This window comes from Papio anubis, chromosome 3 (assembly GCF_008728515.1).
Source record: "Papio anubis isolate 15944 chromosome 3, Panubis1.0, whole genome shotgun sequence".
NCBI lineage: Eukaryota > Metazoa > Chordata > Mammalia > Primates > Cercopithecidae > Papio > Papio anubis.
The window spans coordinates 60,500,813-60,521,534 of NC_044978.1; the positions used below are offsets into that span (position 1 = coordinate 60,500,813).

Genomic DNA, 20,722 nt, shown 5'->3' on the forward strand with positions numbered 1-20,722 from the left:
GCACTGACTTTTTATGATAAATATCTACATCTTCCAATTTCATAGTAAGAATATGAAGAGGTCATGTCATTGTTTTATTTTGGTTTTTATTGCTGGAAGAACTCCTAAGAAGTCATATTCCAACCTAATTCATGTCAATATATATTTTTTGAATGCCTCCTATTGCAGGTATGAAATACCCTAGTTATTTGTAAAACCTTGAACTCTGAAATGAAAAACAGAGTCTTATTTACAGAAAAGTTTTTACTTTGAGCTTTAGACTGTGGGAGTTCTTTGAAGAACAGGGAGAGGAACCATACCACCAGATATCAAGATTTGATAAAAAGCTAAAATAATTTAGACAATGTGTTATCAATATAAGAATAATCAACTTGATCAATGGCAAAAAATTGAATCTAGAAACAAACTCATTTATCATAATCACTTGATTTATTTATTTATTTATTTTTTTTATTTATTTATTTTTTTTTTGTGACGGAGTCTCGCTCTGTCGCCCAGGCTGGAGTGCAGTGGCCGGATCTCAGCTCACTACAAGCTCCGCCTCCCGGGTTCACGCCATTCTCCTGCCTCAGCCTCCCGAGTAGCTGGGACTACAGGCGCCTGCCACCTCGCCCGGCTAGTTTTTTTTTGTATTTTTTAGTAGAGACAGGGTTTCACCGTGTTAGCCAGGATGGTCTCGATCTCCTGACCTCGTGATCCACCCGTCTCGGCCTCCCAAAGTGCTGGGATTACAGGCTTGAGCCACCGCGCCCGGCCCAATCACTTGATTTATAACAAAGGCACCATTGCAGTTCAGTGAGGGGGAAACTGGCTTCACAAATGGTGCTAGATCAGTCAGATCCACATTTTAAAAATAAAACTTAACTCCTATATCACAGCATATATGCAAATTAGTTGGAGCTGCCTTGTAGACCTAAATGTAAAATGTGAAATGATAGTTTCTAGGAGAAAATCTTCATGCCTTTGGGTTGGAAAATATTTCTTAAACAGAGCACAAAAAACACTAATCATAGTGAAAAATCCAAGCTGAATTGGATTTCACTAAAATTAAGACATTTTTAGTCACCAAAAGACACCATTAAGAAAGGGGAAAGTACGAGAAAGTATTTGTAGTGCATATAACCAAAAAGGGAGCTCATATCCAAAATATAAAAACTCTTACCAATTAATAAGAAAAATATTAATACGGAAAAAACAGCTAATAGTTAATAAGGAAAAAATAGATATTCCATTTCCAGAAAAGGGCAAAAGACGTAAGTAGGCACTTCATAAAATAGCATATAGGCAAATATGTTCAACTTCACTATTTTTTAGGGGAATTTAAATTAAAACTATAAGATAACAGTATACACCACCACCACCAGAATGGCTAAAATTAAAAAGACTAAAAATATCAAATATTTGTAAGAATATAAAGCAACTAGAACCTTGATAGATACTGCTGGGAATGTAGCAGTATCTTTTAAAGCCGGACATACATACATCCTGATATGGTTTGACTGTCTTCCTACCCAAATCTCATCTTGTAGTTCCATAATCCCCATGTGTCATGGGGGGACCCAGAATCATGGGGGCAGGTTTTCCCATGCTTTTATCATGATGGTGAATAAGTCTCGCAAGATCTGATGGGTTTTTGTTGGTGTTTTTTTTGTTTTGTTTTGTTTTTGTTTGTTTGTTTTCAGATGGAGTCTTGCTCTGTCTTTCCCAGGCTACAGTGCAGTGGCGTGATCTCAGCTCACTGCAGCATCCACCTCCCAGGTTCAAGTGACTCCTGTCTCAGCCTCCCAAGTAGCTAGGACTATAGCTGTGTGCTACCATAACTGGCTAATTTTGTATTTTTAGTAGAGTTGGGGTTTCACCATGTTGGCCAGGCTGGTCTCAAACTCCTGATCTCAGGTTATCCACCTGCTTCAGCTTCCCAAAGTGCTGGGATTACAGGCAAGAGCCAATGTGCCCAGTTCTTTTATAAAGAGCAGTTCCCCTGCAAATGTCCTCTTGCCTGCTGCCATATAAGACATCCCTTTGCTCTTCCTTCACCTTCTGCCACGATTGTGAGAACTGTGAGTCCAGTAAGCCTCTTTTTCTTTATAAATTACCCAGTCTCAGGTATTTCTTCATAGCAGTATGAAAATGGACTAATATACATCTTATGCCAAATAATCCTCGCTACATACCCAACAGAGTGCTTACGTTCATCAAAACATGTGGACAAGAATATTCGTAGAGGCTAAAAACAATGATTTCATTAACATGAAATTGTATGAGTAAATTGTGATATATTCATATAATGGAATAGAAGCAACAATGAAAAATAATGAACTATATAAGCAATAGTGGATGAGTCTCATAGACATGGAGATGAGCAAAGAAGCCAAACATACAAAAGCTTATATTTTATTTCACTATATGGTAGTGAAGAATAAGCATAATTATCTATGAGGATACTATCAGAATAGCTACCTTTTAAATGGATGAGTACTGATTAGAAGGACACATGAGGGAACCTCCTGGGGTATCTAAATCTATTTGATGACTTCGGTATGTCAGTATATGTGTAAAAACTGAGCTGATCTTTTAAGACGTACACAGTTCATTAGAAGAAAGAAACAGATAAATCTTCGCAGAGGAAAGTAGGCAAGAATAGCAAGAGTATACATGAAACCAGACTGCCTATGAGTTTGATAGTTGGACAATTATGGAAGCTGGGTGATGGGCATACAGGAAGTGTAACATTCTATTTTGTGTATGCTCAAAAGTTTTCATACTAAAACATTATGATTTTTAAAAAGTGTACTTTGGTGAAAAGAATGTATCTTCATCTCATTATAAACTGTATATGATAAATTTCATATGCATTATGTTAATATGTTAATGATTCCATAAAACATTAGCAGGAAATGTAGATGAATATTTAACTGAAAGAGAACTTTCTAAGCAAAAAAAGGGAAGAAATTGCAAATGAAAATATTGATAAATTTAAATATGTTGTTAAATATTTAAAACCATTTTTAAATGTTCCAAAAAGAAATCACTGGGAGGTAGATAGTTTTAACAAATGTGACAGAAAGCTCTAAGACCATACCTCAGGAGCTTTTAAAAATACAAGATAAAAATATTTGTAACCAAATAAAAAATCATGTGAGAGATTAACAGAATCTACAAACCAAGAAAAAAAACCAGTAGGCAATACGCAGTTTAAACTCACCATTAATTAATTGCTAAGTATCTCTGAGTGAACATGCAGCTAAAAGTATTAAATGGTACATATTTACTTTAGAGTCTAAAATTCAGTCATAAGAAAATAATTAAAATATTTCACAAGTTCATTGCAGCATTATTTATACTAAATTAGAAACAACCTAAATATCTAGAAGTGAATAATTATGTTACATCTATAGATAGTAAAATATGGAAAATACAGAACATTAAAAAGACAAATATAAAGTCCCTCTACTCCCAAAACTCAGATAATACTTCTAACTTCTACATAATTGCTTCTATTTATGAATTTTAAAATTGTTACTTTAGTGTATAAAGGATTACTACCTGTGTGTATACACATATATATTTTTGATATATAGTGTATATGTTTTTAATAAGGTACTGTATTGTCATTAAAAACTATATTTCCAAATAATTTATCATGCATTTATATTGATACACCCTATGATTAAAATATATATATATATACACACACACACACACATATACAGGTAGTAATCCTTTACATACTGTAATAACAATTTTAGAATTCATATATAAAAACAATTATGTAAAATTTAGAAGTGATTGTCTGAGTTTTGGGAATAGAGGCACCTTATATTTGTCTTTTTAATGCTTTATATCTTCCATAGTTTTATAATATATATTTGTTTTGTTTTCTTTTTTTAATCATGGGTGGGGATGCAATCAATGAATTTTCCCTATCTAGTACTCCACTTGATCTGTCTTTAACATTTCACTTCAATGCTTTGTTATTTTCCATAATTTTACAATATATATTTGTTTTCTTTTTTTTATAATGAGTGGGGATGGAATCAATGAATTTTTCCTATCTAGGACACCACTCGATCTTTCTTTAACATTTCAGGATAGTAACTGATGGTATGGAGAACAAAAGAGTGATAGAAAGTTTATCTACCCCACATATCTCACCAAATCTGTGTCTAGCTTAAGAGAATAGCCATTGATAAAGAGCCGAACCTCTTAACTAACTAGCTATAATTCTATTTTAGGGAGGAGGAAGGCTCTCAGATAAATTGCTTTGTAACTGATTCTTTCTTTGACAAAATAGGAACCTGGTGCACCTACACCTTGCTGTTTTTCTCCCCATTGCAAAAGAATATGATCTTCAGTAGATCAACTGAAAGAAGCCAAAAAGATAAAGACAGTGAGAAATTGGGAGGTCAGTAGGCCACGAACCTTAACAATTTATCATCTGAAGTTTTCATTTGATCTTAATGCCACTGCATTGATTTAAGCCCTAGCTTTCACCTTTTCTAACTACTCCTTTTGCCAAGGCTCTCCATTTCTTTATGGTCTAAATTCCCCCCTCATAACCATCTAAAATTAAGAAATAGAGTCGTTTCCAGCAATTCAGTAATCTACTTGTGTGGATATTTCTCTGCAAAGGAAGGAAGAAGGAAGAAAGAAGAGAGACCATAAAACCCTTTTTCCCATCCAACTTTCTGTATTTTATCATTAGTAGAATTTTTGTAATAGGAGATAGTTGTTGGGGCCCTTAGCCTGTCAGCATTACCACAGACCTGTCCAATTTACTTAGCAATTCGAATTGTATCTACTAAAGGCTATGGGGCTTGTTAAAGACTGAATTTTGACACCAAAAAGCCGCCATTCAATCTGCAAATATGTTTTGACAACCGTACTATGTTCCAGGTGCTAAATATGCAATAGTAAACTAAACAGATATGGTACCCATCCTTAAAAGCTTTTAATTTGCATGTAGGTGGGCAAACTTTAAATATATAATTATAAACTCAATGAGTTCCAAAAGTTGAAATAGGTAAGCAGAAAGAGATTATTTCAGGCAAAAGAAACAGCATGTGAAAAGAACCAAAGAATAAAAAGGCATTATAGTGGAAATAAAAGAAAGGGAAGGGAATAGTGTGGCACAACACAAGCTTGTAAAAGTAAGCAGGGAACAGGTTATCATGAAGGATCTTAAAGCAAAGCTTGTGAAATGATAAACAGATTTTCCAAGTGAGAGTGGGAGTTAACTAGGCAGCCAAATTATAAAACTGTACAGATGCATAGATCAGTTTTGTGTGCGTATATGGTTTTTTGTTTTTGTTGTTGTTGTTGTTTGTTTGAGAAGCTCTGTCACCCAGTCTAGAGTGCGATGGCCCGATCTTGGCTCACTGCAACCATCGCCTCCCAGGTTCAAGCTATTCTTCTACCTCACCCTCCTGAGTAGCTAGGATTACAGGCACCTGCCACCTCACCTGGCTAATTTTTGTATTTTTAGTAGAAATGGAGTTTCATTCACCCTGTTAGCCAGGCTGGTTTCGAACTCCTGACCTCCAGTGATCTGCCTGCCTCAGCTTCCCAAAGTGCTGGGATTATAGACATGAGCCACCGTGCCTGGCCCATAGATCAGTTTTTAACACGTGTTCGTGAGAGAGAGAGACAGACACTCATAAGGGCTGTACTTTTTGTTTTCCACCTGAGATGTTAGACTAACATGATTTCTCCAGAGGAGGTGAAGATTAAGGCAGGGAAGGAGAAAGGGCAGGCAATCTAAATTTGCAGAATCTAATAATTCAAACATTATTAAGATAGCAGCAGGGGTCAAGGGGCCTCAGTAGGTTTGCACAGCAGTAATACAACCCAAAACTAACACATCCAATATTGTTTTTCCAGTGTCTGGATTTATAAAGTCTTAAATTTCTGCATGTGTACTATTTGAGAAAGCAAACTGTAGAGTTTTAGGAAGCATGTTGCATTTAGCATGGGTGGCAAGGACAGGATGTTTGCAGTTTGCTTCAGTGAGCCAAGAATTTTGTTGTTGTTGGGCCTTGTTTTGTGTTTTTTGACACGGTAAAGTTGAGTCTCGTTCTTTTTTGAGTTTGAGAGTAACCATGTTTAATGAATTACTAGAAGTCTAGCCAGCTGTGGCCATTTTTAAAGCAATTAAAGTATCACAAGATAGTTGTTCTTTATAATACTTCTTTAGTATAGCAAAATATAGATGGCCTGAGAGTACAATAAGGAAGTCAGATCACCTTGCTGCCTTTTTCCACAAGTGTTTTTCATCTGAACCACAAAATGTAGAAAAATGTTTCAGTAACTTTTTTCTCAATTTCCCCAAACATGGTACTTAGGTAGTTATATTCTAGACACATATGAAAGAAGGCAAGTCATTATATACATTGAATGCCTTAAAGCATTAGGGCTTAATTCTCTCCCTGAACCCCAGTAGAGAAAGCTTCTAGGGTATCCAAAGAGCATTTACTTATAAGTTCATTCTGCAATTAAAGTGCTTTTACTATAATGACATAAATTCTTAGAAGTGTACTGAAGACAGTTTCGTAAGAGATTTTCAAAATCATTATTTATATTGTCTCTTTCTCCTGAAAAATAATTCGTTCATTAATCATTCACTAATACTACAGCTGAAGTGGTAAAGAAATTCCTGTATATAATTATCTTTGACTTTACAAAGCCCTTTGAAAGAATTTCAAGTTTGGTATGTAAATCAAAAGTGGTTTGAGTAAATACCTAACTCAGATACCAACAGCATCAACACTTTCCTTGGATTCTGGCAACAAAAATCAGAGTAAATAAAGAGAGAAGTGTTACGTTGTAATAGATAGTAGACTTTTCTTTTACTGGCATGTTAAGGTGTTAGGGAAAGTGTTGCAAAAAACATAGTTAATCATAATTCTAGTTTTACTGACATAACATTGTAAGTTTTCATTTATGATGAAGACCAATTGTAAACTTGATTTTTTTTTTTTTTTAAGACAGAGTCTCACTCTGTCACCCAGGAAGCTGGAGTGCAGTGGTGCGATCTCAGCTCACTGCAACCCTCACCTCCCGGGTTCAAGCGATTCACCTGCTTCAGCCTCCTGAGTAGCTGGGATTACAGGCACACACTCCACACCTGTCTAATTTTTGTATTTTTAGTAGAGAAGGGGTTTCACTATGTTGTTCAGGCTGGTCTCAAAACTCCTGACCTCGTGATCTGCCCGCCTTGGCCTCCCAAAGTGCTGGGATTACAGGCGTGAGCCACCGCATCTGACCAAACTTGATTTCTTACATAGTTTTCTCATCCAAACATTTCTCTCTGACAATACAATGAGTGATTCCTTTTGTATATATCATTGAGCAGTATAGCACCTATAAGAAAAGAAAATATGTTTTCATTTTGTTTTTTAGATCAGTACAATGGAACATGAATTTTCAGTAAAGGAACGTGGGTTTGAAGTTCAATTGAGAGAGATGGAAGACAGTAATAGAAATTCCATTGTTGAACTGAGGCATCTCCTAGAGACTCAACAGAAGGCAGCCAATAGGTGGAAAGAAGAAACGAAGAAACTTACTGAAAGTGCTGAAATTAGAATCAATAATCTAAAGTAAGTCTACTGTTAGTTGTTTGACATGTTTTACAGAAGAAATTCTTTAACCTGTAATTTAACGTCCTTGCCATACTTTTTTTAAAAAATGTATAATTCTGAACCTTATCTTTTTATTCAGTAAATATTTATGAAACTACTGTAAAAATATTATGTCATAAACCAAAGCAAATATTAGATTTTTTACAAAGTTCATGCATGTTTCATAAAATGTAGTAGTTTTTGTTGGATATATTAGTTTAGATAGTTGCAACAAAATCTGTTTCGCCTGCAAAACCTGAAATAATTTGTTCTCTGGCCCTTGAGAAAAAGTTATCTGACCCTTCCTCAGAAAAAACTTGAGATTTTTGTGCTGAATGAGATGGGAAGCTCAAGAGCTTCAACATGGGAATGAGATCAGAGAGGTTCGAGCAAAGTGATGTGATCAGACTTAAATGTTCAACAGATGATTGTGATCACTGTATGATCTGTATCACTGTATGATTTACTATAGTAAACCTAAAACTACTCTAAAAAATAAAGTCTATTAAAAAAAAGAATAGGCCGGGCGCGGTGGCTCAAGCCTGTAATCCCAGCACTTTTGGGAGGCCGAGGCGGGCGGATCACGAGGTCAGGAGATCGAGACCATCCTGGCTAACACGGTGAAACCCCGTCTCTACTAAAAAATACAAAAAACTAGCCGGGTGCGGTGGCGGGCGCCTGTAGTCCCAGCTACCTTATGCCGAGCATGGTTGTACGCGAACCGAGCATGAGCCTGCTTTTGTTTCGGAGATCCAAGAGATTTAAGCGAGAGGGATTTGTTTAGATTGGGTTACAAAATGTCGTCGTCCCAAACCACGACAAACACAGTGGTGAAGCTCAAACCCCGGTTACAAAGCGGCTGGTGATAATCACAGGAAGTTTGCTTTGGGCTGTTAAGTATGAGCTGCCCAAAAGATATTTAAGTCAAGATATCAACTAGTCAATTATGTATATAAGTTGATATTCAGGGGAGAGATTACAATAAGAGCTATAAACTTATGAATGACTAACATACACATGATTTTTAAAGTCATGGAATGAGAACATGTTGAAAAAGAGGATAGAGAGATGGAAACTGTGAGGACTGAGTTTCAAAATGTAAAGTTTAGGGAAATTATTCCACTGAGAGAGACTGAGAAAGCGTATCCAGAGAAATAGAAATAAAGACAAAATAGTAAAAATAAAAAATAAAAATTCAGAAAATGAATAAGCAATAATGGGTGATATTTATTGATTTTTTAAAAAACATTCCTTAAAAAAACTAGGAATAAAATTTCCGTAATTTTCTAAAGCCATCTATTCTATAGCAAACATTGTTCTCAGTGGCAAAAAATAATGTCAATAACATTATTTTGAAGACTGAGAAGATGTCAGAGAAGTCCACTATTACCATTTCTATTGATCTTTGTACTGGAGTCCTAATCAGTGCACTAAGGCAAGAAAAAGAAATAAAAGGTTGACAAAATGGAAAGGAAGACAACATGGTTAAATATGTAAAAAGTCCAAAATAACTGATAGACAAAACTATTAAGTGAATATAGAAAAACCATTTGTAATCTACATACCAGTAACAAACATTTCAAAAATAAAACTTTAAAAGTAATTTATAATTACATCAAAAACATCAAATACCTAGCAACAAATCTAACAAACGATATGTAAGACTTTTGTTTGAAAACTATATATAATATTAAGAGTAATTAAAGTCTAAATAAAGGCAGAGACCATGTTTATTAATTAGAATGCTAAATATTATAATTATGTTCATTCTCCCCCACCAATATACCTATAGATTCAGTGTAATCCCAGTTAGAATCCTAGCACATGGAGCAATATCTGAAGTATATTAAGGTTAAAAAAAGGTAACGTAACAGTAGGTATAGTATTCTACTCATTAAGAGTGAGGAGTGTGTGTGCCTGTGTGTGGGTGTGTGCACATATGTGTATATAAACAACATATGTACACACACACTCATACACACACATACACACATATGTGTTTTTAAAAATGAAGAGGTGAGCCAAAAAATAATTCAAAAGTAATCTCTGAGAGGAGAGAGGGGGACAGAATGAAGGATAGACTTCTTTGAATGAACCTTGTTTTGTAGATTTATAAGCTTAATTTTGGAACTATATAAATGTTTATATAATTATTTTTCAAATTAAATCAAAATTTGAAAAGCAATACCTAAAAATCAAAAGTAAAATTAAACAAATTAACTTAATTATATAGGAAGTTGATGGCTTAACTACATAGATGAATTATTTCAAGTGATATTAAACATAGTAATTAAACTGTGTGGGATAAAGCCTAAGGATTAAAGGAAATGCAAGAAATCATAAACTGTTTTTAGTAGTCATATTGTTAGAAATAATATTCATGGTGGTGTTCTGAAACTTATAATTATAGGATAAGGCAGCTGAGTTATTATAAAAGTCTTTAAGAACCAAATTTTTCATCATAAAAGAGAAGAAACTCAAAAGAAATTGAATAAACTTGTAGTTCTAAATTGGAATTGAAAATATGAGTTTATGAACTCAAGATGTATTTTACTCTTTAAAAACGTGTATTCCCTAGTTCAGTCTTTTCAGTAAACAGTGAAAACAAGACCAGTATTCTTAAAAGGTCTTAAAAGAAACTAAAGGCTGGGCACAGTGGCTCACGCCTGTAATCCCAGCACTTTGGGAGGCCAAGGTGGGCGGATCACGAGGTCAGCAGATCGAGACCATCCTGGCTAACATGGTGAAACCCTGTCTCTACTAAAAATACGAAAAATTGGCCAGGCATGGTAGCGGGTGCCTGTAGTCCCAGCTACTCGGGAGGCTGAGGCAGGAGAATGGCGTGAACCCGGGAGGCGGAGCTCGCAGCGAGCCTAGATCGCGCCACCGTACTCCAGCCTGGGTAACAAAGCAAGACTCTGTCTCAAAAGAAAAAAAAAGAAACTAAAAGGTCTCCTAAAAGAGACTAGGACTCTTTGGAAAAATTATTGATTACAGATTTGGGACAGGACAGTACAAGATAAGCCTAGAAAATACTTTTTCATCACAAAAAGCAAAGAGAAGGTATCAAGATTGTTGGGGTCACATCAAAATGGCCCATGGACCAACTTAAGGTAGCTCCCCCGGCCCATGTGGGGACTATCTGCATATCAAAAAGAATATATGCAATAAATTGAAACATATCAAACATTTTTTAAATTCATGACTTCAAAATGGTTTTAAGTAAAGAAAAAAAGTCTTTGGTCACCTTTGGAAGATGCTGTAGAATCAACTCATTCTAAAAGAAAAAATATGAATAAAAGGAAAAATCAAGTGTTTCTTCTACCTTTCCTTTATTCACTGTATGTTAACAAATGGCATTTGGTCTTTTGTGCCATAATAGACCTAGTGTGAAGCCTCCAACTTTGTTTTTCTTTCTCAAGATTGGTCTGACTGGGGTCATTTGTGGTTTCATACAAATTTTAGGATCATCTTTTCCATTTCTGTGAAAAATGTCATTGGAATTTTGATAGGCATTGCATTGAATCTGTAGATCACTTTGAATAGTATCAACATTTTGACAATATTAATTTCTTCAGTTCATGAATACAAGATATCTTTCCAATTATTTGTGCCTTCTTAAATTTCTTTGATCAAATTTTGGTAGTTTTCAATATGGAGATTTTTCCCTTCTTGGTTGAATTTATTCGTAGGTATTTTATTGTTTTAGTAGCTGTTGTAAATGGAATTGTTTTCTTGATTTCTTTTTCAAATAGATTGCTGTTAGTGTATAAAAATGCCACTGATACTTTGTGTGTTGATTTTGTAACCTGCAATTTTACTGCATTTGTTTATTCTAGCAGTTTTTTGATGAGGTCTTCAGGGTTTTGTATATGTAAGATCGTTTCATCTGTAAACAGGGGCAATTTAACTTCTTCCTTTCCAATTTGATGCCTTTCTTTTGTCTTGCCTAATTTCTCTGGGTAGGACTTTCAGTACCATATGGAATAGAAGTGGCAAAAATGGGCATTCCTTGTCATGTTCTTGACCTTCAGAGGAAATAATTTCAATTTTTCACCATTAAGTATGATGCTAGCTGTGGATTTTTCATAAATACCCTTTATTGTGTTGAGGTAGTTCCCTATATTGGGTAGGAAATTGTTTTTTAGAAAAATCAAAGAATGACCTCAAAAATTATAGATATTTTAGATTTTAACTTAAGTTTTATACATGTATATTTTAACATATAAGGTTAAATATATTTAACCAATAAATACTTTAATTCATGCCATGAATATCTTATAAATTCAATTTTTATTACCAAATCTTATTTTAAATGTTCTGTGGTTTATACTTTTTTAAAAACCTATAATGCAGGTACTCTAGAAAGGAAATTTTCAGTTTTGTTTTTAATTACAGACAAATCTATTGTCATGAATTATTTCTCCTCAAAAGCGTAAACTGAGGCAGAGATCTGGCATGGGCACAAAGGGTCGGTGTTCCGGCATATGGCAAATGCTAAAGATTAAAGTAGAGATGAGAAAGAAAAGGACTTGAATCAATTTAGAGGAAGATGGACAACAAATGTATCAGTGACATGAAAGCCCTGTGTCCTTTCCACAGAGAAGTTTGGTATCCTCATGACTTGGCAGCTGTCTTCCCTCAGAGCAAATAATTCAAGAGAAAGCATGAACCAGATGGGCTATAATTGTTTAAAAAAAAAGGATAGAAATATAATAGATTTTATGAATAAGCATAATTATCTGGCTTGAGAGTTGAAGGTAAGAAATAAACTACAGAAGAAAAGATTCAAAGCTCAGCAGTGAATCACAATTTTGTAAGAGTATATTTACTGGAACATAAATTTGTAATCAAAAATTAATCATAAATGGAATTTTTAATGATTTCTGATTAAAATTCTGTAGGCCAGGTGCAGTGGCTCATGCCTGTAATCCCAGCACTTTGGGAGGCCAAGGCGGGCTGATCACGATGTCAGGAGATCGACCATCCTGGCTAATACAGTGAAACCTGTCCCTACTAAAAATACAAAAAATTAGCTGAGTGTGGTGGCGGGCGCCTGTAGTCCCAGCTACTGGGGAGGCAGAGGCGGGAGAATGGCGTGAACCCGGGAGGCGGAGCTTGCAGTGAGCTGAGATGGCGCTACTGCGCTCTAGCCTGGGCGACAGAGCGAGACTCCCTCTCAAAAATAAAATTAAAATAAAATAAAATCTGTGATAGCGAATGTTTATATGATGAAATATATCTGCATTTGTTGGCTTTTAAGAGGCAATAAATCTTGACAATAAAAGATCGTTGAATGCTGAAATCTAAGAAAGATCACAAAAGGCAGTTCCTTTTTAGTCATATTGTGGAATTACTATTCCCACAGAGATTATTCTGATGTAACCTTCACTGCTCAGTAATTTTATTATAGCTTTATTGCTGAATTACCAATCTCTTTTTTCTGAAGTTCTCAATTTTACCCATTTGAGAAAAAAAATTTCTGACCCCCCAAAAATCTGCTGCCTGGTTTCTGTTTCTCTCTCTCTCTCTCTCCCCACCACTCAGTCCTGCCTTCCCTTATTGGCTTTTAGATGCCTATGCCTGTATTTAAAGTGAAAATAGTTTCTCTTTCTCGTTTCCTCTTCTTGCCTACATTTTATTACCAAGCTTATTTTATCCAGATGTTTGAATAATTTTTCTTTTACTTTCTATTTTTATGTACTCACGTACAAGCTTCAAAGAAACAAGCCCTTCTGATCTTATCAAATTCTTTTTTTTTAAAGATATTCATTCTTATGCTATTAATTATCTGTTGAATTCTTCACTGCACCCTCCTGCAGCTCTACATCTTACCTGGTATTTGCCCTCATGTTGTAACTGTCAGTAGATCGTTTACCATATGTCTTGTTATTATCTTAATTTCTACATTTCAAAACTCCATTTATATTACATTTTCCAAATTGATTTCTTCTTTAACAATCTTTCTTCATTGATACCACTATTCCCCTAATTCCTGAATATAAAACCTTATAGCCATCTTTGATTCATTCTTTGTATTTATCTTCTTTCAGTAACCAAGTCCTATTGATTCTTCTTTTGAAATGCCTTCTATCTTTTCATTCCCACTTCCATGACTCTAGAACTGCATTAGTTACCTATTTCTATGTAACAAATTACCCCCAACATTTAGTTCTTAAGAAAAACATTTATTATTTTATAATTTAATGAGTCAAAAATTTACTCATGAAGTAATTGGAAGTAGCTTATCTGGGTAAATCTCTCACAAGGTCTTTCATGAAGTATCAATCAAAATGTCATCTGAAGACTTAATGGGAGTGGAGGATCTGCTTCCAAGATTACTTACACCTCTGTAGATGGAAGGCCTAAGTTCCTGTTTATGGCCAGACACCTCACTTCCTAGCCATGTGACCTTTCCACAGAGAAGTTTGGTATCCTCATGACTTGGCGGCTGTCTTCCGTCAGAGCAAATAATTCAAGAGAAATCAAGAAGGCGTAATACTTTTTGTTACCTAGTCTCCTAAGTCACATTTTTCTATTCATTAGAAGTGAGTTGCTAAATCCAGACCATATTAACAGTAAGGGGTTTTAGGGCCTACCTTCTGAAGACATGAATCTCCAAGAATTTCTGGACATATTTTATAACCAACTTAAGACCAAATCTGCATATTTTACTTGTGTAAATATTTGCTTATATTGTCCTCTCAATTCATCTTTGCATGTAACTTCCTTGATCTTGAACTCCTCAACCTCTAAAACAATGAGAAATAGATTTCTTTTTTTAACCATCCAGTTTATGGTATTTTGTTATAACACCATGAATAGACAAAGACAACAACACAGGATAGGTGAAAGTCAACTTCTGTTTTTCCCATGTTATAGTCATTCAATCCTGAAACATTTAATGACAAGACTCTCCTTTCCTTGCTATTATACTTTGCACCGCCCCTTTTGTCATAATTTGTGTTCATATATATGTGAATCTGTTTCTGACATCTCTTTTATGTTCTGTTGGTTTGTTTGCTTATCCTTGTGTCAATACCACACTGTCTTATTTATTACCTTTGTAAGACACTTTTGAAAACAACTACAAGATTTGAAAAGCAACCTGATACCTAATTACGGTCATTTCTCTTACCTTGTTCTTTTTTGTAAAAATATCTTACCTATTCTTGGTTCTGGGCATTTCTGTATTCATATTAGAGTTGTATGTCAAGTTCCTTAAATAAATTTGATGGAATTTTAATTTGAATTCTATCAACTTTATAAATAAATTTAGAACAAGCAACATAATTAAAATTTTTATAATATTGTCTTTCAGTCTATGTACGTGACGTATCTCTCCATTTGTTTAGGTCTTCTAAAATGTCTCAGTAAAGTTAATTTCCTTGTAGAAATCTTACACCTTTGTCAAATTTGTTTTAATTTCATTTTCTCATTGTTGCTTATACACAGAAATGTGAAAGCTTTTTGTTGCTGACGATACTTTCTTTACCCAATGACCTTACTTAGGACAAAAGCTGTAGAATCTTTTGGATTTTGACCATATCGTCTATCAATATAACAGTTTTATCTCTTCAAATAACTATACGTTTTGTTTCTCTTTCTTGATTATTGCACTAGCTAAGACTTCCAGTGCAATACACAGAGTAGGGAGAGTCAGGATTCTTATTCTTGTTCCCAATCTTAAAAGGAAAGCTTTCAATTTTCATCATTTCATATATTTTCTGTGTTTGGTGATAACCTCTATCACATTCAGGGAGTTTCCTTTTGTTATTACTTTACTAAGAGCTTTTATCACAAATATTAATTTTTTTTTCCGAGACAGAGTTTTGCTCTTGTTGCCCAGGCTGGAGTGCAGTGGCACGATCTCAGCTCACTGCAACCTCTGCCTCCCAGGTTCAAGTAATTCTCCTGCCTTGGCCTCCCAAGTAGCTGGGATTACAGCCATGCACCAGCATGCCTAGCTAGTTTTTGTATTTTTAGTAGAGGCGGGATTTCACCACGTTAGTCAGGCTGGTCTCAAACTCCTGACCACAGGTGATCCACCTGCCTCGGCCTCCCAAAGTGCTGGGAGCCAGAATGCTAGGCCTACAAATATTAAATTTTATAAAAGCTTTTGCTGCATTGTTTGGGGTGATTATTTGAATTTGTTCTATGTAATCTGTTAATGGGATAAATTTTATGGATTGATTTTGCTAACGTACCAAATTTTCATTCCTGTGACAAAACTAACATGATTGTAATGCATTCTCCTTATATATGTATTTCTGGATTTGGTTTGTTAGAGTTTTATTTAATATATGTTTGTCTATGTTCATGAGAGAGATTGACCTGAAATCCTTTCTTGAACTCTCAAGTTATATCAAAGTTATGTTAGCCTCAAAAACAAATTGAAGAGTAGCCCTTCTTTTTTTGTAATCTTGTATATTTTATGGAGTTTTGAAAGTGTTTATTCCTTGAATATTTGATAGAATTCTCCAATGAAATCTCTTGGCCTGGAATTTTGTTGTTGTTGCTGTTGGGTTTTTGTAGGAGTATTTTTTTATTGTTGATTCCATCAAAATGTATTTAACAGTGATATAATTCTTCAGATTTTATATTTCTTCATTGACATAGTTTTGGTACATTATATTTTTATAGAAATACATCCATTTCTTCTAAATTTTTAATATTTTTGGATATGTTTTCCATATTATTGTCCATTTAATGTCTGCAGCATCTGTAATACCTCCTTTTGCATTCCTGATATTATTATACCTTGTCTCTTTTTTCTTTATCACTCTTACCAGAGTTTCTCAATTGTTTTACTCTTTATAAATAACCTTTGATTTTTAATCTTTTCTATTTTGTGTTTATTACCTAATTTTATTACTTTCTGCTCTTTGTTAACCCTCTCCTTTCTTTCATGTTGCTGTTCTTTTTTCTGACTTCTTGAAATAGAAGCATGACTCAAATTTTCACCTTCTCTTTTTTCCGAATGCATGCATTCTTCAATGTTGTAAATTTTTCCCTATGTCTTGACATAACTTTAGTATACATTTTGATATATGTCGTGCTATTATTTAGTTCAAATTATTTTCCTTTTTTTTTTTTTCCTGAGACAGGGTCTCACTCTTTCACACAGGCTGAAATGCAGTGGCACAATCTCAGCTCACTGCAACCTCCGCCTCCCAGGTTCAAGCAATTTTCCTGCCTCAACCTCCCAAGTAGCTAGGACCACAGATGCCCACCACCACAAATGGCTAATTTTTGTGTTTTTTGTAGAGACAGGGTTTCATTATGTTGCCCAGTCTGGTCTTGAACTCCTGGACTCAAGCAACTGATCCTCCTGCCTTGGCCTCCCAAAATGCTGAGATTATAGGAGTAAGCCACTGCACCTGGCCTCAAATTATTTAATAATATTTATTATCTTTTTTAATCTACATGTTATGTATAAGTACATTTTCATATAAATTCTAAAGTTCTTAAACATATCCAGTCATTTTAGTTATTTTTTTCTTAATTGTTTCTATGTTTCATAGATTTAGAAACAGTAGATAGCTCAGTTTCAGGCCATTTCATTCATTGATACTTAGTGTAATTCAAAATATACTGGGATTTGTTTTTATTGTATTATTTAGTACTTTCTATTTCTGACATCTTTGCTTTATTCCTTTTTTTCTTTCTCATCTTTTTAATTCATTTGGTATTTTTTTAATCATTCTACTTTTTTCCCCAGTATTTGGAAATTAATTACTCATATTATTTTGGTGGCTACCCTACCTGTTATACCACATATACTTAGGAATTCTGAAGTTAATCAAAGCTTTTATTCTCCTCCCAGAAAACTCAAGAACCTTGAAACATATTAGCACCATTAATTTCTCTTACCCAGCTTATATATTATTGTTGACAGGTTAATTACTATTTAGTAAAAAATATATTACTGTAATGAACTATATATGAACAATAATAAATGTAAAACAAAATAATAAATATATATGAACAGTAATATATTTATTGTATATTACTGAATGTATGAGATACTAGAAGCAATGTAGAACAAAGTAATAAATATATATGAACAATACTGTTCTCATACATTCCATCTGGGACTACTTTCCTTATGTCTGAATTATGTCTTTCAGAAGTTCCTTTGGTAAAGATCTATTGGTGATGAATTCTCAACTGCTGCTCATAAAATATATTTACTTTTTGTTTATTCTTGAAAGATACTTTTCCTGGGTATGGAATTCCAAGTTGACAGGTATTTTCTTCTAGAACATTAAAGATAACATCTTTGGGAGCTGTGAACTGACAAAACATCAAGAGTTTACGCAATGATAAGAGACATGAGAGTTCCAGTTGACCAGAGTGGAACATCCTTGTTGAACACCCAGGGTGTACAATAAAGATTTCAGGATCACTTTATCCTATTGTTAAAATTAAACTAGCCTAGAGTAAAAAGAATTGAAAATCTGTCTTGATAAAGCTAAAAACAAGCTTCAAAAGGAACAAGGTGGTCCTCAAGTAACTTAACTACCTGCCAGAAAAAATCCAACACTTTTATTACTAGATAAACAAAAGCAGGAAAATGGTACCCATAACCAGAAAAAAATAAAAACAAAAACTAGCGCATCTAAACACACCCAGAAATGGCCAGGCGCGGTGGCTCACACCTGTGATCCCAGCATTTTGGGAGGCTGAGGCGGGTGGATCACGAGGTCAGGAGATCGAGACCACGGTGAAACCCTGTCTCTACTAAAAATACAAAAAATTAGCCGGGCACGGTGGTGGGCGCCTGTAGTCCCAGGTACTTGTGAGGCTGAGGCAGGAGAATGGTGTCAACCCGGGAGGCAGAGCTTGCAGTGAGCTGAGATCTCGCCACTGCACTCCAGTCTGGGTGAACAGAGCAAGACTCTGTCTCAAAAAAAAAAAAATAGAAACACACCCAGAAATGAGAGGGGATACAATTATTAATTTTTTAATTTTTATTAATTAATTAAAAGTATTAAAAGATGAGAACTTTAAACCAGCCGTTGTAAATATTCTTAGTGATTTAAAGGAACACATGAAGATGATAAGGAGAGAAATGGAAGATGCAAAAAAGGAAACAATGGAAACCTGTGGATGAAAAATATTAGAGAATTTAAAAACTCACAAAATGGGATTAACAGCAGATCATACACTGCACAAGAAGAGATCAGAGAACTTGAAGAGAGCAAAAGAAACCATCCAAAAATGAAACATAGTGAGAAAAAAAGACCAAAGAAAAATTATGCACAGAGAGCCTCAGAAACCTTAGGGACGATAGCAAGCAGTATAAAATACATACAAGTATAGTCCCAGGAGGGCAGGGATGGGAGTGTGGGAGTGTTTTAAGAAATAATGGGCCAGACACGGTGGCTCATGCCTGTAATCGTAGCACTTTGGGAGGCCGAGGCAGGTGGATCACCTGAGGTCAGGAGTTCAAGACCAGCCTGGCCAACATGGTAAAACCCCATCTCTACTAAAAATACAAAAATTATCCAGGAGTGGTGGCACATGCCTGTAATCTCAGCTCTTTGGGAGGCTGAGGCAGGAGACAGAGGTTGCAGTGAGCCAAGGTCATGCCACTGTACTCCAGCCTGGATGACAGAGTAAGACTCCAGCTCCAAAAAAAAAAAAAAGAAAAGAACTAATGGGCAAATTTTTTCCAAACTTGATGAAAACCCTTTGTGTAGTTATCTGCTACTGCATAACAAATTGCTCCAAAATTTAGGGACTTAAAACAGCAAACATTTGTTTTCTCACAGTTTTTGAGGATTAGGAATCTAGACATGTTGGAATCAGAATGCCTCTGACTCAGGGTTTCTCATAAAGTTGCAGTCAATGTGTTGACTAAAGCTGCATTATCTCAAAGCTTGACCAGGAAAGGATCTGCTCCCAAGCTCACTCTGTAGCTGTTGGCAGGCCTCAGGTCTTCACTGACATTGGCAGGAGACATCAGTTCCTTGCCTTGTTGGTCTCTTCATGGGTCTAAAATGTTGTAGCTTGCTTCCCTCAGAGTGAGGAGAGAGGGGGAGCGAGTGAGGGAGAAAGGGAAGGAAGTTAAGAGAGAGAAAGTAAAACAAAGGTCAAGATCTTGGTGTAAGCTAATCTTGAAAGTGACATCACATCACGTTAACCATATTCTGTCAATTAGAAGTGAGTCCCTGGGTAGAGCCCCAAAGGTGAGACTTCATAAGGACCTCATAAGGTAGGGATCATTGAGGTTCGTTTCAGTGCTTACCTGCCACACCATTACATCACACCATACACAAAAATAACCTGAAATGAATCCTAGACCTAAGCATAAAAAAGGAAAACAATAAAATATCTAAAAGAAAATCTTATGATAAGCAAAAATTTCTTCCAAGACACAAGAATAAATAACAAAAAATTTGATAAAGTGGACTATATTAAATTAAAAACTTCTGGCCAGGTGCGGTGGCTCATGCCTGTAATCCCAACACTTTTAGAGGTCAAGGTGGGCAGATCAACTTGACGCTACAAGTTCAAAACCAGTCTGGCTAACAAGAGGAAACCCCCCTCTCTACTAAAATTGTGAAAAATTAGCCAGGTATGGTGGCACACCCCTGTAATCCCAGCTACTCAGGAAGCTGAAGAGTGAGAATTGCTTGAGCCTGGGAAGTGGTGAGCCGAGATGGTGCTACTGCACTCCAGCCTGAGCCACAGAGCAAGAGTCTGTCTTAAACATAAATAAATAATAAACAATAAAAATAAATAAAATTTTAAAAACGTCTGCTTTTCAAAAGCCACCATTAAGAAAATGAAAAAAGACCATGAGAAAAAAATTGCAATTAGTGTATCTGACAAAGGACTTGATTTTTTAATCTCTCAACTCAGTAATAATAGACAATTTTACTATAAAGTTAAATGTGTACTCATCATACAAACATGCAGTTTTACTCACAGATGTTAGCCAAGAGAAATGAAAACACATCCACACAGAGACCAACCTGAGCAACATAGTGAGACCTCATCTCTACAAAATAAAAAATAATAAAATTAACCAGGCATGGCAGCGCATGCCTAAAGCCCCAGCTACTTGGGAGGCTGAGGTGGGAGGATCACCTGAGCCC

The 20,722-nt window shown here is 35.2% G+C and overlaps 1 protein-coding gene across 6 annotated transcripts in view; it reads left to right on the forward strand.

Annotated features, from left to right (window-relative positions):
- SCLT1 (sodium channel and clathrin linker 1) overlaps positions 1-20,722 on the forward strand; it is a 219,893-nt gene that overhangs the window by 154,515 nt on the left and 44,656 nt on the right. For 5 of the 6 annotated variants that reach the window (XR_004182683.1, XM_003899182.4, XM_031664271.1 and 2 more), the window contains exon 18: positions 7,399-7,595. Coding sequence is in view for 4 of the 6 variants with exons in the window: in XM_003899182.4 (XP_003899231.1) it covers positions 7,399-7,595 (197 nt within the window). In the remaining 2 variants the exon portion in view is untranslated. Of the gene's footprint in view, positions 1-4,294; positions 4,406-7,398; positions 7,596-20,722 lie in introns of those variants that run through there. The other variant, XR_004182684.1, reaches the window with a different exon arrangement.